At 56.8% G+C, this 14,433-nt stretch overlaps 1 protein-coding gene across 1 annotated transcript; it reads left to right on the top strand.

Annotated features, from left to right (window-relative positions):
- Window positions 1-5,082: 5,082 nt before the first annotated feature.
- On the top strand, window positions 5,083-13,622 carry PRRT1 (proline rich transmembrane protein 1). Its single transcript, XM_040656666.2, has 3 exons — window positions 5,083-5,353; window positions 9,933-10,167; window positions 13,439-13,622. Exons 1-2 carry the CDS (start codon window positions 5,168-5,170, stop codon window positions 10,107-10,109), a joined length of 363 nt encoding a protein of 120 aa, XP_040512600.1. The 5' UTR covers window positions 5,083-5,167; the 3' UTR covers window positions 10,110-10,167; window positions 13,439-13,622.
- Window positions 13,623-14,433: the final 811 nt, after the last annotated feature.

The raw sequence follows: 14,433 nt of genomic DNA, 5'->3' as shown, positions 1-14,433 counted from the left end.
GGAAATTGGGGGGGTTGCGGGGCAATGAAGGGATTTGGAAGGGAAATTGGGGGGGTTTGGGGGGGAATTGGGGTGTTTGGGAGGAAATTGGGGGGTTTGGGGGGATTTGAGGTGGAATTGGGGGGGAATGAAGGGATCTGGGGGGGAAATTGGGGGGGATTGGGGTTGGAATGGGGGGCATTGGGGGGGAATTGGGGGGATTGGGGGGCAATGAAGGGATTTTGGGGGGGAAATTGGGGGAAATGAGTGGGAAATGAAGGGGTTTGGGGGGCAATTGGGGGGGTTTGGGGTTGGAATGGGGGGTTTGGGGGGGAATTGGGGGGATTGGGGGGCAATGAAGGGATTTGGGAGGGAAATTGGGGGGGTTTGGGGGGGAATTAAGGGGTTTGAGGGGAAATTGGGGGGGTTTGGGGGGGAATTGGGGGGTTTGGGAGGAAATTGGGGGGTTTGTGGGGCAATGAAGGGATTTGGGGGGGAAATTGGGGGGGTTTGGGGTTGGATTGGGGGGGGTTGAGGGGAAATTGGGGGGTTTGCGGGGCAATGAAGGGGTTTTGGGGGGGAAATTGGGGGGAATGAGTGGGAAATGAAAGGGTTTGGGGGAAAATTGGGGGGGGTTGGGGTTGGAATGGGGGGGTTGGGGGGGAATTGGGGGGATTGGGGGGCAATGAAGGGATTTGGGGGGAAATGGGGGGAATTTGGGGGGGAATTAAGGGGTTTGAGGGGAAATTGGGGGGGTTTGGGGGGGAATTGGGGGGTTTGGGAGGAAATTGGGGGGTTTGTGGGGCAATAAAGGGATTTGGGGGGGAAATTGGGGGGGTTTGGGGTTGGAATGGGGGGGTTGAGGGGAAATTGGGGGGTTTGCGGGGCAATGAAGGGATTTTGGGGGGAAATGGGGGGTTTGGGGGGGAATGAAGGGGTTTGGGGTGCAATTGGGGGGGGATTGGGGGAGAATGAAGGGGTTTTTGGGGGGGGGAATTGGGGGGAATGAGTGGGAAATGAAAGGGTTTGGGGGAAAATTGGGGGGGTTGGGGTTGGAATGGGGGGCGTTGGGGGGGAATTGGGGGGATTGGGGGGCAATGAAGGGATTTGGGAGGGAAATTGGGGGGATTGGGGGTGGAATTGGGGGGTAATGAAGGGGTTTGGGGGTGGAAATTGGGGGGAATGAGTGGGAAATGAAAGGGTTTGGGGGAAATTGGGGGGGTTGGGGTTGGAATGGGGGGGTTGGGGGGGAATTGGGGGGACTGGGGGGCAATGAAGGGGTTTTGGGGGGGAAATGGGGGGAATTTGGGGGGGAATGAAGGGTTTGGGGGGCAATTGGGGGGATTGGGGTTGGAATGGGGGGGCTGGGGTGGAATTGGGGGGTTTGGGGGGCAATGAAGGGATTTTGGGGGGAAATGGGGGGTTTGGGGGGAAATGAAGGGGTTTGAGGGGAAATTGGTGGGGTTTGGGGGGGAATTGGGGGGTTTGGGAGGAAATTGGGGGGTTTGTGGGGCAATAAAGGGATTTGGGGGGGAAATTGGGGGGGTTTGGGGTTGGAATGGGGGGTTTGGGGGGGAATTGGGGGGATTGGGGGGCAATGAAGGGATCTGGGAGGGAAATTGGGGGGGTTTGGGGGGGAATTGGGGGGTTTGGGAGGAAATTGGGGGGTTTGGGGGGATTTGAGGTGGAATTGGGGGGGAATGAAGGGATCTGGGGGGGAAATTGGGGGGGTTTGGGGTTGGAATGGGGGGCATTGGGGGGGAATTGGGGGGAGTGGGGGGCAATGAAGGGATTTTGGGGGGGAAATTGGGGGAAATGAGTGGGAAATGAAGGGGTTTGGGGGGCAATTGGGGGGGTTTGGGGTTGGAATGGGGGGTTTGGGGGGGAATTGGGGGGATTGGGGGGCAATGAAGGGATTTTGGGGGGAAATGGGGGGCTTGCGGGGAAATGAAGGGGTTTGAGGGGAAACTGGGGGGGTTTGGGGGGGAATTGGGGGGTTTGGGAGGAAATTGGGGGGTTTGTGGGGCAATAAAGGGATTTGGGGGGGAAATTGGGGGGGTTTGGGGTTGGAATGGGGGGTTTGGGGGGGAATTGGGGGGATTGCGGGGCAATGAAGGGTTTTTGGGGGGGAAATTGGGGGGAATGAGTGGGAAATGAAAGGGTTTGGGGGGCAATTGGGGGGGTTTGGGGGGGGAATGGGGGGTTTGGGGGGGAATTGGGGGGATTGGGGGGCAATGAAGGGATTTGGGGGGGAAATGGGGGGAATTTGGGGAGGTATGGGGGGGGTTGAAGGGAAATTGGGGGTTTGGGGGGTAATGAAGGGGTTTGGGGGGGATTTGGGGGGGATTGGGGGGGAATGAAGGGGTTTTGGGGGGGGAAATGGGGGGCTTGGGGGTAAATGAAGGGGTTTGAGGGGAAATTGGGGAGGGTTGGGGTTGGAATGGGGGGGTTGGGGGGGAATTGGGGGGATTGGGGGGCAATGAAGGGATTTGGGAGGGAAATTGGGGGGGGTTGGGGGGGAATTGGGGGGTTTGGGAGGAAATTGGGGGGTTTGGGGGATTTGAGGTGGAATTGGGGGGGAATGAAGGGATCTGGGGGGGAAATTGGGGGGGATTGGGGTTGGAATGGGGGGCGTTGGGGGGAATTGGGGGGATTGGGGGGCAATGAAGGGATTTGGGAGGGAAATTGGGGGGGTTTGGGGGGGAATTGGGGGCTTTGGGGGGGGATTTGGGGGCTGTTGGAGGACTTTCGGGCTGTGACCTTTGACCCCTCTCTCCCCCCCCCCCCCCCCCCGCAGGTGCTCCGGACGTGGCCCCCCACTCCTCCCCCCCCCCTTACGGCCCCCCCGCCCCCCCCTTCCCCCTCGGGGGGGGGTTGGGAGCCTCCACGTTACCGAGGGGTGGGGTGGGATTGGGGGGGGGGGGAGCGGCTACTCTGCCCCGGGGGGGGGCGGCCCTGGGGGGGGGAGGGGCGGGGGCGGCCACTCTGCCCCGGGGGCTGCCGGGAAGCGGAGGAGGGGGGGGAGGGGCGGCGGGGGGGGGGTTCGGGGGGGGGCTGCCCCGCCCCCACGCCGCCACTCTGCCTCGCCCCCCCCCCACGGCCGCCCCTCCCCCCCCGGCCCCCCCGCAACCTTACGGGGGTCCCCCCGCCCCCCCCCACCCTTACGGGCCCCCCCCTCCTCCCCCCCCCTTCGCCCTTCAGCTGCCGCCCGGAGCCGCTGCCTATGGGGGGGGGTACGGGGCGGGGCCGGTGAGTGGGCGGGGCCTACGCGAGGGGGGAGGGGCTTGTGTGAAGGGGGCGGGGTCTGAGGGAAGGGGCGGGGCCTAAGTTAGGGGAGGGGCTTCATGGCGGCCGGGCTTATGGGGGTGAATGAGAGGGTAGGCAGAGACCGTGGAGGGGGCGTGGCTTGTGCGAAGGGGGCGGGGTCTGAGGGAAGGGGCGGGGCCTAAGTTAGGGGCGGGGCTTCATGGCGGCCGGGCTTATGGGGGTGAATGAGAGGGTAGGCAGAGACCGTGGAGGGGGCGTGGCTTGTGCGAAGGGGGCGGGGACTGAGGGAAGGGGCGGGGCCTAAAGGAGGGGCGGGGCTTCATGGCTACTGGGCTTATGGGGGTGAGTGAGCAGGTAGGGGGGAACCGTGGAGGGGGCGTGGCTTGTGTGAAGGGGGCGGGGTCTGAGGGGAGGGGGGCGGGGCCCAAGGGAGGGGCGGGGCTTCATGGCTTATGGGGGGTGAATGAGTGGGTAGGGAGGGACCGGGGAGGGGGCGTGGCTTGTGTGAAGGGGGCGGCGTCTGAGGAAGGGGGCGGGGCTTGGGAAGGGGGCGGGGCTTGTTAAGGTGAATGGGCAAATGGGGCTTGAGGGATGTGGGAGTGGGCGGGGCCGGAGGAAATGGCGTTAATGGAAAGGGGGCGGGGCTTAGTGCAGGGTGAGGGGCGGGGCTTAGCGTAGGGATGGGGCGGGGGATCAGAAGGGGGTGGGGCCTAAGGGAGGTGCGGGGCTTCATGGCCGCCGGGCTTATGGGGGTGAGTGAGAGGGTAGGCAGAGACTGTGGAGGGGGCGTGGCTTGTGCGAAGGGGGCGGGGTCTGAGGGAAGGGGTGGGGCCTAAAGGAGGGGGGCGGGGCTTGGGAAGGTGAATGGGCAAATGGGGCTTGAGGGATGTGGGAGTGGGCGGGGCCGGAGGAAATGGCGTTAATGGAAAGGGGGCGGGGCTTAGTGAAGGGTGAGGGGCGGGGCTTAGCGTATGGTGGGGGCGGGGATTGGAAGGGGGCGGGGCCTGAGGGAGGGGCCGGGCTTCATGGCTTATGGGGGGTGAATGAGTGGGTAGGGAGGGACCGAGGAGGGGGCGTGGCTTGTGTGAAGGGGGCGGGGTCTGAGGGAAGGGGGCGGGGATTGGGAAGGTGAATGGGCAAATGGGGCTTGAGGGATGTGGGAGGGGGCGGGGCCTGAGGGGATGGCGTTAGTGGAAAAGGGGCGGGGCTTAGTGCAGGTTGGGGGCGGGGCCTATGGGCATGGAAGGGGGCGGGGCTTGGCGGAGGGGGCGGAGCCTACGTGATGGGGCGTCTACGTGATGGGGCGTGGTTTGCCTTTGCTTTTGAAGGGCGGGGATTGGAGTGGGCGGGGCTTAGTGGGGTGTGAACGGGCGGGGCTTAAAGTTGGGGGCGTGGCTTATGGTGGGAGCGTGGGTCGGGTCTGTTGGACAGCGGGAGGGGCTGTAGGAAAGTGGGCGTGGCTTCTGCGCGGTGGGCGTGGCTTAAATGAAGGAGGTGTTTGAGAAATGGGCGGGGCTTCGTGGATCGATAGGCGGGGTTACAGGGGGCGGGGCTAAAGATGTGGGCGTGGTAACATCCGGGGGTGTAGCTTTTAGGGGGTGGGGCTAAGTGGGTTCAGCCTGAATGGGCGGAGTCACGGGGAAAGTGGGAGGGGCTTTGAAGAGGAGGCGGGGCTTGTGTTCCAGTGGGCGTGGCTACTGTAAGGGGGCGGGGCTAAGCAGAGCCTCGGTGAATGAATGCTTCTGGGTGAGGGGGCGGGGATAGCGAAGGGGGCGTGGCTAACGATGTGGGCGTGGTCACGTCAGATGGGCGTGGCTTTTAAGGGGCGGGGCTTACGGCATCACCTGACCCCGCTCTGTGCTCAGGGCGTTCTGGGTGGGTTTGGAGGGAGGGTTGAGCTAAAGAAGAGGGGGCGGAGCTTATGTTGGGGGGAAGGGGGCGGAGCCACCCAAAAGCCCCGCCCACCCGCAGGTGTACGGCCCCGGCCCGGTGGTCCCCGCCCCCCCCCCCGGGTTCCCCCCCCCACGACTATCTGCCCATCGCTGTGCTCACCACCCTCTGCTGCTTCTGGCCCACCGGCGTCGTCGCCATCGTCAAGGCCGTGCAGGTTGGGGGGGGCGCCGTCACGTTTTGGGGTCATTCGTTAGGATTTGGGGTCATTCGTTGGGATTTGGGGTCATTCGTTGGGTGTTGGGGTCATTCGTTGGGTTTTTGGGGTGATTTCTTGGGTTTGAGGGTCACTTGTTGGGTTTTGAGGCCATTTGTTGGGATTTTGGGGTCATTCGTTGGGTGTTGGGGTCATTCGTTGGGTTTGAGGGTCATTCGCTGGGTTTCGGGGTCATTCATTGAGATTTGGGGTCATTCATTGGGATTTGGGGTCATTTGCTGGGATTTGGGGCCATTTGTTGGGATTTGGTGGTCATTTTTTGGCGTTCTGGGATCATTTGTTGGGGTTTTGGGGTCATTCGTTGGGATTTTGGGATCATTCGTTGGGTTTGGGGGTCATTTGTTGGGTTTTTGGGGTCATTTGTTGGATTTTTGGTACCATTTGTTGGGTTAGGGGGGTCATTTGTTGGGGTTTTGGGGTCATTCATTGAGATTTGGGGTCATTCTTTGGGATTTCGGGTCATTCGTTGGGTTTTGGGGTCATTTGTTTGGATTTGGTGGTCATTTTTTGGCATTGTGAGATCATTTGTTGGGGTTTTGGGGTCATTCGTTGGGATTTTGGGATCATTCGTTGGGTTTGGGGGTCATTTGTTGGGATTTGGGGTCATTCATTGGGATTTGGGGTCATTTGTTGGGATTTGGTGGTCATTTTTTGGCGTTCTGGGATCATTTGTTGGGCTTTTGGGGTCATTTGTTGGGTTTGAGGGTCATTCATTGGGTTTTTTGGGGTCATTTGTTGGGATTTGGGGTCATTCATTGGGGTTTTGGGGTCATTTGTTGGGATTTTTTGGTCATTTGTTGGGTTTGAGGGTCATTCGTTGGCGTTTTGGGGTCATACATTGAGATTTGGGGTCATTCATTGGGATTTGGGGTCATTCGTTGGGGTTTTGGGGTTGTTGGGGTTTTGGGGTGATTTGTTGGGTTTGAGGGTCATTTGTTGGGTTTTGTGACCATTTGTTGGGATTTTGGGATCATTTGTTGGGTTTGGGGGTCATTCGTTGGCGTTTTGGGGTCATTCGCTGGGTTTTGGGGTCATTCATTGAGATTTGGGGTCATTCATTGTGTTTTGGGGTCATTTGTTGGGATTTGGGGTCATTCGTTGGGGTTTTGGGGTTGTTTGTTGGGGTTTTGGGGTGATTTGTTGGGTTTGAGGGTCATTTGTTGGGTTTTGAGACCATTTGTTGGGATTTTGGGGTCATTTGTTGGGTTTGAGGGTCATTCGTTGGCGTTTTGGGGTCATTTGTTGGGGTTTTGGGGTCATTCATTGGGATTTGGGGTCATTCATTGGGATTTGGTGTCATTCATTGGGATTTGGGGTCATTTGTTGGGTGTTGGGGTCATTCGTTGGGTTTTTGGGATGATTTCTTGGGTTTGAGGGTCACTTGTTGGGTTTTGAGGCCATTTGTTGGGATTTTGGGGCATTTGTTGGGTTTGAGGGTCATTCGTTGGCGTTTTGGGGTCATTCGCTGGGTTTTGGGGTCATTCATTGAGATTTGGGTCATTCATTGGGATTTGGGGTCATTTGCTGGGATTTGGGGCCATTTGTTGGGATTTGGTGGTCATTTTTTTGGCGTTCTGGGATCATTTGTTGGGGTTTTGGGGTCATTCGTTGGGATTTTGGGATCATTCGTTGGGTTTGGGGGTCATTTGTTGGGTTTTTGGGGTCATTTGTTGGATTTTTGGTACCATTTGTTGGGTTTTTTGGGGTCATTTGTTGGGGTTTTGGGGTCATTCATTGAGATTTGGGGTCATTCTTTGGGATTTCGGGTCATTCGATGGGTTTTGGGGTCATTTGTTTGGATTTGGTGGTCATTTTTTGGCGTTGTGAGATCATTTGTTGGGGTTTTGGGGTCATTCGTTGGGATTTTGGGATCATTCATTGGGTTTGGGGGTCATTTGTTGGGATTTGGGGTCATTCATTGGGATTTGGGGTCATTTGTTGGGATTTGGTGGTCATTTTTTGGCGTTCTGGGATCATTTGTTGGGTTTTTGGGGTCATTTGTTGGGTTTGAGGGTCATTCATTGGGTTTTTGGGGTCATTTGTTGGGATTTGGGGTCATTCATTGGGGTTTTGGGGTCATTTGTTGGGATTTTTTTGGTCATTTGTTGGGTTTGAGGGTCATTCGTTGGCGTTTTGGGGTCATTCGCTGGGTTTTGGGGTCATACATTGAGATTTGGGGTCATTCGTTGGGATTTGGGGTCATTCGTTGGGATTTGGGGTCATTCGTTGGGGTTTTGGGGTTGTTTGTTGGGGTTTTGGGGTGATTTGTTGGGTTTGAGGGTCATTTGTTGGGTTTTGAGACCATTTGTTGGGATTTTGGGATCATTTGTTGGTTTTGGGGGTCATTCGTTGGCGTTTTGGGGTCATTCGCTGGGTTTTGGGGTCATTCATTGGGATTTGGGGTCATTCATTGTGTTTTGGGGTCATTCGTTGGGATTTGGGGTCATTCGTTGGGGTTTTGGGGTTGTTTGTTGGGGTTTTGGGGTGATTTGTTGGGTTTGAGGGTCATTTGTTGGGTTTTGAGACCATTTGTTGGGATTTTGGGGTGATTTGTTGGGTTTGAGGGTCATTTGTTGGCGTTTTGGGGTCATTCATTGAGATTTGGGGTCATTCATTGGGATTTGGGGTCATTCATTGGGATTTGGAGTCATTCGTTGGGATTTGGTGGTCATTTTTTGGCGGTTCTGGGATCATTTGTTGGGGTTTTGGGGTCATTTGTTGGGATTTTGGGATAATTTGTTGGGTTTTGGGGTCATTCTTTGGGATTTTGGGGCCATTTGTTGCGTTTGAGGGTCATTTGTTGGGTTTTTGGGGTCATTTGTTGGGGTTTTGGTACCATTTGTTGGGTTTTGAGTGCCACTGTGTTGAGTTTTTGGGATCCTTGTTGACTTCTATGGGGTTTTTGGTGCCATTTGTTGGTTTTGGGGGGTCATTTGTTGCGTTTTTGGGATCTTTGTTAGCTTCTGTTGGGTTTTTGATGTCATTTTGTTGGGTTTTGGGGTCATTTGTTGGGTTTTGGGGGTTCTTGTAGACTTCTATTGGGGTTTTGGGGTCATTCTTGGTATTTTTTTGTGTCATTTTGGGGGTCATTCTTGGTGTTTTTGGTGCCATCTGTTGGCTTTTTGTTGCCATCCGTCACTTCGTTGCCACCCCACCCCCCTCCGCCTCCCCCCCCACCGAGCTCCGGGCGCTCCCCTCGTTAAGGCCGCCCGCTAATTGCTCAGGTGCGCAAGGCGGTGGCGCGGGGGGACCTGGCGCAGGCGGAGGTGGCCTCGCGGGAGGCGCGGAACTTCGGGGTCATGGATGGGCTTTTGGGGTCATTTGTTGGGTTTTGGGGTCATTTGTTGGGGTTTTGGGGTCATGGATGGGGTTTTTTGTGTCATTTGTTGGATTTTTGTGTCATTTGTTGGGGTTTTTGGTGCCATTTGTTGGTTTTGGGGGGTCATTTGTTGGGTTTGTGGTGCCATTGTGTTGAGTTTTGGGGATCCTTGTTGACTTTTATGGGGTTTTTGGGATCGTTCTTGGAATTTTTGGTGCCTGTTGTTGCATTTTTGGGATCCTTGTTGACTTCTGATGGGTTTTTTGGTGCCATTTTGTTGGCTTTTTGGTGTCATTTGTTGGGTTTTTCGGATTCTTGTAGACTTCTATTGGGGTTTTGGGGTCATTCTTGGTATTTTTTGTGTCATTTTGGGGGTCATTCTTGGTGTTTTTGGTGCCATTTGTTGGCTTTTTGTTGCCATCCGTCGCATCATGGCCACCCCATCTCTCTCCGCCTCCCCCCCCACCGAGCTCCGGGCGCTCCCCTCGTTAAGGCCGCCCGCTAATTGCTCAGGTGCGCACGGCGGTGGCGCGGGGGGACCTGGCGCAGGCGGAGGTGGCCTTGCGGGAGGCGCGGAACTTCGGGGTCATGGATGGGGTTTTGGGGTCATTTGTTGGGGTTTTGGGTTCATTTGTTGGGGTTTTGGGGTCATTTGTTGGGCTTTTGGGGTCATGGGTAGGGTTTTTGTGTCATTTCTTGGGGTTTTGGTACCATTTGTTGGGTTTTGGTGTCTTTTGTTGGGTTTTTGGTGCCATTTTGTTGGGTTTTTGGTGTCATTTGTTGGGTTTTTGGGATTTCTGTTGACTTCTGTTGGGGTTTTGGGGTCATTTGTTGGGTTTTTGCTGTCATTTCTTGGGTTTTGGGGATTTCTGTTGACTTCTGTTGGGTTTTTGGGGTCATTCTTGGTGGTTTTTTTTGCCATTTGTTGGGTTTTTGGGATTCCTGTTGACTTCTGTTGGGTTTTTGGGGTCATTTGTTGGGTTTTTGGTGCCATGTATTCATTTTTTGCTGTCATTTGTTGGGTTTTTGGGATTCCTGTTGACTTCTGTTGGGGTTTTGGGGTCATTCTTGGTGTTTTTGGTGCCATTTGTTGGCTTTTTGTTGCCATCCATCGCATCATGGCCACCCCACCCCCCTCCGCTTCCCCCCCCACCGAGCTCCGGGCACTCCCCTCGTTAAGGCCGCCCGCTAATTGCTCAGGTGCGCACGGCGGTGGCGCGGGGGGACCTGGCGCAGGCGGAGGTGGCCTCGCGGGAGGCGCGGAACTTCGCCTTCATCTCGCTGGCCGTGGGCGTCGCCGCCACCGTGCTCTGCACCATCCTCACCGTCGTCATCCTCATCGCCGCGCAGCACCACGACAACGACTGGGACCCATAGTCGCCATGGCAACCGGCGCCGTGGCAACCGCCCCCCACGGCAACCCCGGAGCAACCAGGCAAGGCTCCCCCTTCATGAGGTCTTCATTGTTGCCATGGTAACCCTCAGCCCCGCCCACAGGGGTGCTGTTGCCATAGGGATTGGCTCCGCCCATCTTAGTGTTGTCATGGTGACCCTCAGCCCCGCCCACATGGATGCTGTTGCCATAGGGATTGGCTCCGCCCATCTTAGTGCTGCCATGGTGACCCTTAGCCCCGCCCATAGACATGCTGTTGCCAATAGGGCTTGGCTCCGCCCCCTTGTGTTGTCATGGTGACCCTTAGCCCCGCCCACAGGGGTGCTGTTGCCATAGGGATTGGCTCCGCCCATCTTAGTGTTGTCATGGTGACCCTCAGCCCCGCCCACATGGATGCTGTTGCCATAGGGATTGGCTCCGCCCATCTTAGTGCTGCCATGGTGACCCTTAGCCCCGCCCATAGAGATACTGTCGCCAATAGGGCTTGGCTCCGCCCCTTTAATGTTGCCATGGTAACCCTTAGCCCCGCCAACAGGGGTGCTGTTGCCAATAGGATTGGCTCCGCCCATCTTAGTGTTGCCATGGTGACCTTTACCCCCGCCCACAGGGGTGCTGTTGCCATAGGATTGGCTCCGCCCATCTTAGTGTTGCCATAGTAACCTTTAGCCCTGCCCACAGGGATAGTGTTTCCATAGGGGTTGGCTCTGCCCATCTTAGTGTTGCCATGGTGGCCATTAGCCCCGCCCCCAGAGCTACTGTCACCGATAGGGCTTTGCTCCGCCCCCTTGTGTTGCCATGGTGACCGTTAGCCCCGCCCACACTGATATTGTCGCCAATAGGGCTTGGCTCCGCCCCCATGTGTTGCCATGGTGACTCTTAGCCCCGCCCACAGGGATACTGTCACCGTACGGCTTGGCTCCGCCCATCTTAGTGTTGTCATGGTGACCCTTAGCCCCGCCCACAGGTATGCTGTAGCCAAAGGATTGGCTCCACCCCCATGTGTTGCTATGGTGACCCTTAGCTCCGCCCACAGGGACGCTGTTGCCATAGGATTGGCTCTGCCCATCTTAGTGTTGCCATGGTGACCTTTAGCCCCGCCCACAGGGATAATGTCACCGTAGGATTGGCTTCGCCCATCTTAGTGCTGCCATGGTGACCCTTAGCCCCGCCCATAGAGATACTGTCGCCAATAGGGCTTGGCTCCGCCCCCTTGTGTTGTCATGGTGACCCTTAGCCCCGCCCACAGGGGTGCTGTTGCCATAGGGATTGGCTCCGCCCATCTTAGTGTTGCCATGGTGAACCTTAGCCCCGCCCACAGGGAGACTGTTGCCATAGCATTGGCTCCGCCCATCTTAGTGTTGCCATGGTGAACCTTAGCCCCGCCCACAGGGACGCTGTTGCCATAGGATTGGCTCTGCCCATCTTAGTGTTGCCATGGTGACCCTTAGCCCCGCCCACAGGGATAATGTCACCATAGGATTGGCTCTGCCCATCTTAGTGTTGCCATGGTGACCCTTAGCCCCGCCCACAGGGATAATGTCACCATAGGGATTGGCTCCGCCCATCTTAGTGCTGCCATGGTGACCCTTAGCCCCGCCCATAGAGATACTGTCGCCAATAGGGCTTGGCTCCGCCCCTTTAATGTTGCCATGGTAACCCTTAGCCCCGCCAACAGGGGTGCTGTTGCCAATAGGATTGGCTCCGCCCATCTTAGTGTTGCCATGGTGACCTTTACCCCCGCCCACAGGGGTGCTGTTGCCATAGGATTGGCTCCGCCCATCTTAGTGTTGCCATAGTAACCTTTAGCCCTGCCCACAGGGATAGTGTTTCCATAGGGGTTGGCTCTGCCCATCTTAGTGTTGCCATGGTGGCCATTAGCCCCGCCCCCAGAGCTACTGTCACCGATAGGGCTTTGCTCCGCCCCCTTGTGTTGCCATGGTGACCGTTAGCCCCGCCCACACTGATATTGTCGCCAATAGGGCTTGGCTCCGCCCCCATGTGTTGTCATGGTGACTCTTAGCCCCGCCCACAGGGATACTGTCACCGTACGGCTTGGCTCCGCCCATCTTAGTGTTGTCATGGTGACCCTTAGCCCCGCCCACAGGTATGCTGTAGCCAAAGGATTGGCTCCACCCCCATGTGTTGCTATGGTGACCCTTAGCTCCGCCCACAGGGACGCTGTTGCCATAGGATTGGCTCTGCCCATCTTAGTGTTGCCATGGTGACCTTTAGCCCCGCCCACAGGGATAATGTCACCGTAGGATTGGCTTCGCCCATCTTAGTGCTGCCATGGTGACCCTTAGCCCCGCCCATAGAGATACTGTCGCCAATAGGGCTTGGCTCCGCCCCCTTGTGTTGTCATGGTGACCCTTAGCCCCGCCCACAGGGGTGCTGTTGCCATAGGGATTGGCTCCGCCCATCTTAGTGTTGCCATGGTGAACCTTAGCCCCGCCCACAGGGAGACTGTTGCCATAGCATTGGCTCCGCCCATCTTAGTGTTGCCATGGTGAACCTTAGCCCCGCCCACAGGGATAATGTCACCATAGGGATTGGCTCCGCCCATCTTAGTGCTGCCATGGTGACCCTTAGCCCCGCCCATAGAGATACTGTCGCCAATAGGGCTTGGCTCCGCCCCTTTAATGTTGCCATGGTAACCCTTAGCCCCGCCCACAGGGGTGCTGTTGCCATAGGGATTGGCTCCGCCCATCTTAGTGTTGCCATGGTGACGCTTAGCCCCGCCCACAGGGATAATGTCACCGTCGGGATTGGCTCCGCCCATCTTAGTGCTGCCATGGTGACCCTTAGCCCCGCCCACAGGGATTCTGTCACCAATAGGATTGGCTCCGCCCATTTAATGTTGCCATGGTAACACTCAGCCCCACCCACAGGGATGCTGTTGCCATAGGATTGGCTCTGCCCATCTTAGTGTTGCCATGGTGACCATTAGCCCCGCCCCCAGAGCTACTGTCACCGATAGGGCTTGGCTCCGCCCCCTTGTGTTGCCATGGTGACCGTTAGCCCCGCCCACACTGATATTGTCGCCAATAGGGCTTGGCTCCGCCCCCATGTGTTGCCATGGTGACTCTTAGCCCCGCCCACAGGGATACTGTCACCGTACGGCTTGGCTCCGCCCATCTTAGTGTTGTCATGGTGACCCTTAGCCCCGCCCACAGGGATGCTGTAGCCAAAGGATTGGCTCCACCCCCATGTGTTGCTATGGTGACCCTTAGCTCCACCCACAGGGACGCTGTTGCCATAGGATTGGCTCTGCCCATCTTAGTGTTGCCATGGTAACCGTTTGCCCCGCCCACAGGGATGCAGTCGCCATAGGGCTTGGCTCCGCCCACCCCGCTGTCACCATGGTAACGCCAAGCCCCGCCCACCGGGATGCTCCGCCCACTGCCTTGTCATACCTTCGTCTCATTTGCATGCCAAGCTCCTCCCCCTTCCGGTCATGTGATGGAACCGATGGACCAATAAAATCTCAGTGTTGGTAACAATTGGGTCCAGGCCTAATTAAGTAGCCCCTCGTTAACAAAGTGGTTAATTAATGCAGTGTGGGAGTCCTGTCTTGGTTCCCAGCTCCGTATCCTCATCCCCTAATGAATGGATTTATTAATTAATTCCCCTACTTGTTAACAATGTGACGCTGTAACGATCGGCTTTAGTAATTAACCCTCTCATTAAGTGGAATTTGGGGTGGAAATGGGGGGGCTGCAACCCCACCCCCCCATCCCAGCCCACAAACCCCGCCCCATTTTGAAGCCCCGCCCCCTCATTAGTAACCGATTAACGACTCAACAGCTGGGTGAACCCGTTTATTCATTAATGCATTCGTTAAAACCTGGCAATTCATTTAGGAGGGCGCTGTGGCCCCGCCCACCTCTTCCCCGCCCCATTGAGCTCCGTCCCCTCCAGACCCCAACCCCATAACCCCATAACCTTTGACCTTTAACCCCCACCCCATAACCCTAACCCTTAACCTTTAACCTTTAACCCAGCCCATATCTTTAACCCTTCATCTTTCACCCCAACCCAACCCCATAACCTTTAAACCAAACCCATAACCTTTAACCCCAACCCCATAGCCCCATAACCTTTGACCTTTAACCCCCGCCCCGTAATCGTAACCCTTAACCTTTAACCCTTAACCTTTAACCCAGCCCATATCTTTAACCCTTCACCTTTAACCCCAACCCAACCCCATAACCCTTAAACCAAACCCAACCCCATAACCCTAACCCATAACCTTTAACCCCAACCCCATAACCCCATAACCTTTGACCTTTAACCCCCGCCCCATAACCC

The sequence above is a fragment of the Gallus gallus genome (assembly GCF_016699485.2).
Source record: "Gallus gallus isolate bGalGal1 chromosome 16 unlocalized genomic scaffold, bGalGal1.mat.broiler.GRCg7b 16_unloc5, whole genome shotgun sequence".
Taxonomy (NCBI): Eukaryota; Metazoa; Chordata; class Aves; order Galliformes; family Phasianidae; genus Gallus; species Gallus gallus.
Note: the sequence above shows the minus strand (reverse complement) of the source record. Positions and strands in the feature narration are given on the sequence as shown.

What these genes read in the sequence shown, in the direction of transcription:
- PRRT1 (XM_040656666.2), top strand. Translation starts at nt 5,168, where the DNA reads ATGTTGGGGGGAAGGGGGCGGAGCCACCCAAAAGCCCCGCCCACCCGC. An exon ending in CCATCGTCAAGGCCGTGCAG is followed by an intron (nt 5,354 to 9,932) that starts GTTGGGGGGGGC and finishes CTAATTGCTCAG; the next exon opens with GTGCGCACGGCGGTGGCGCG.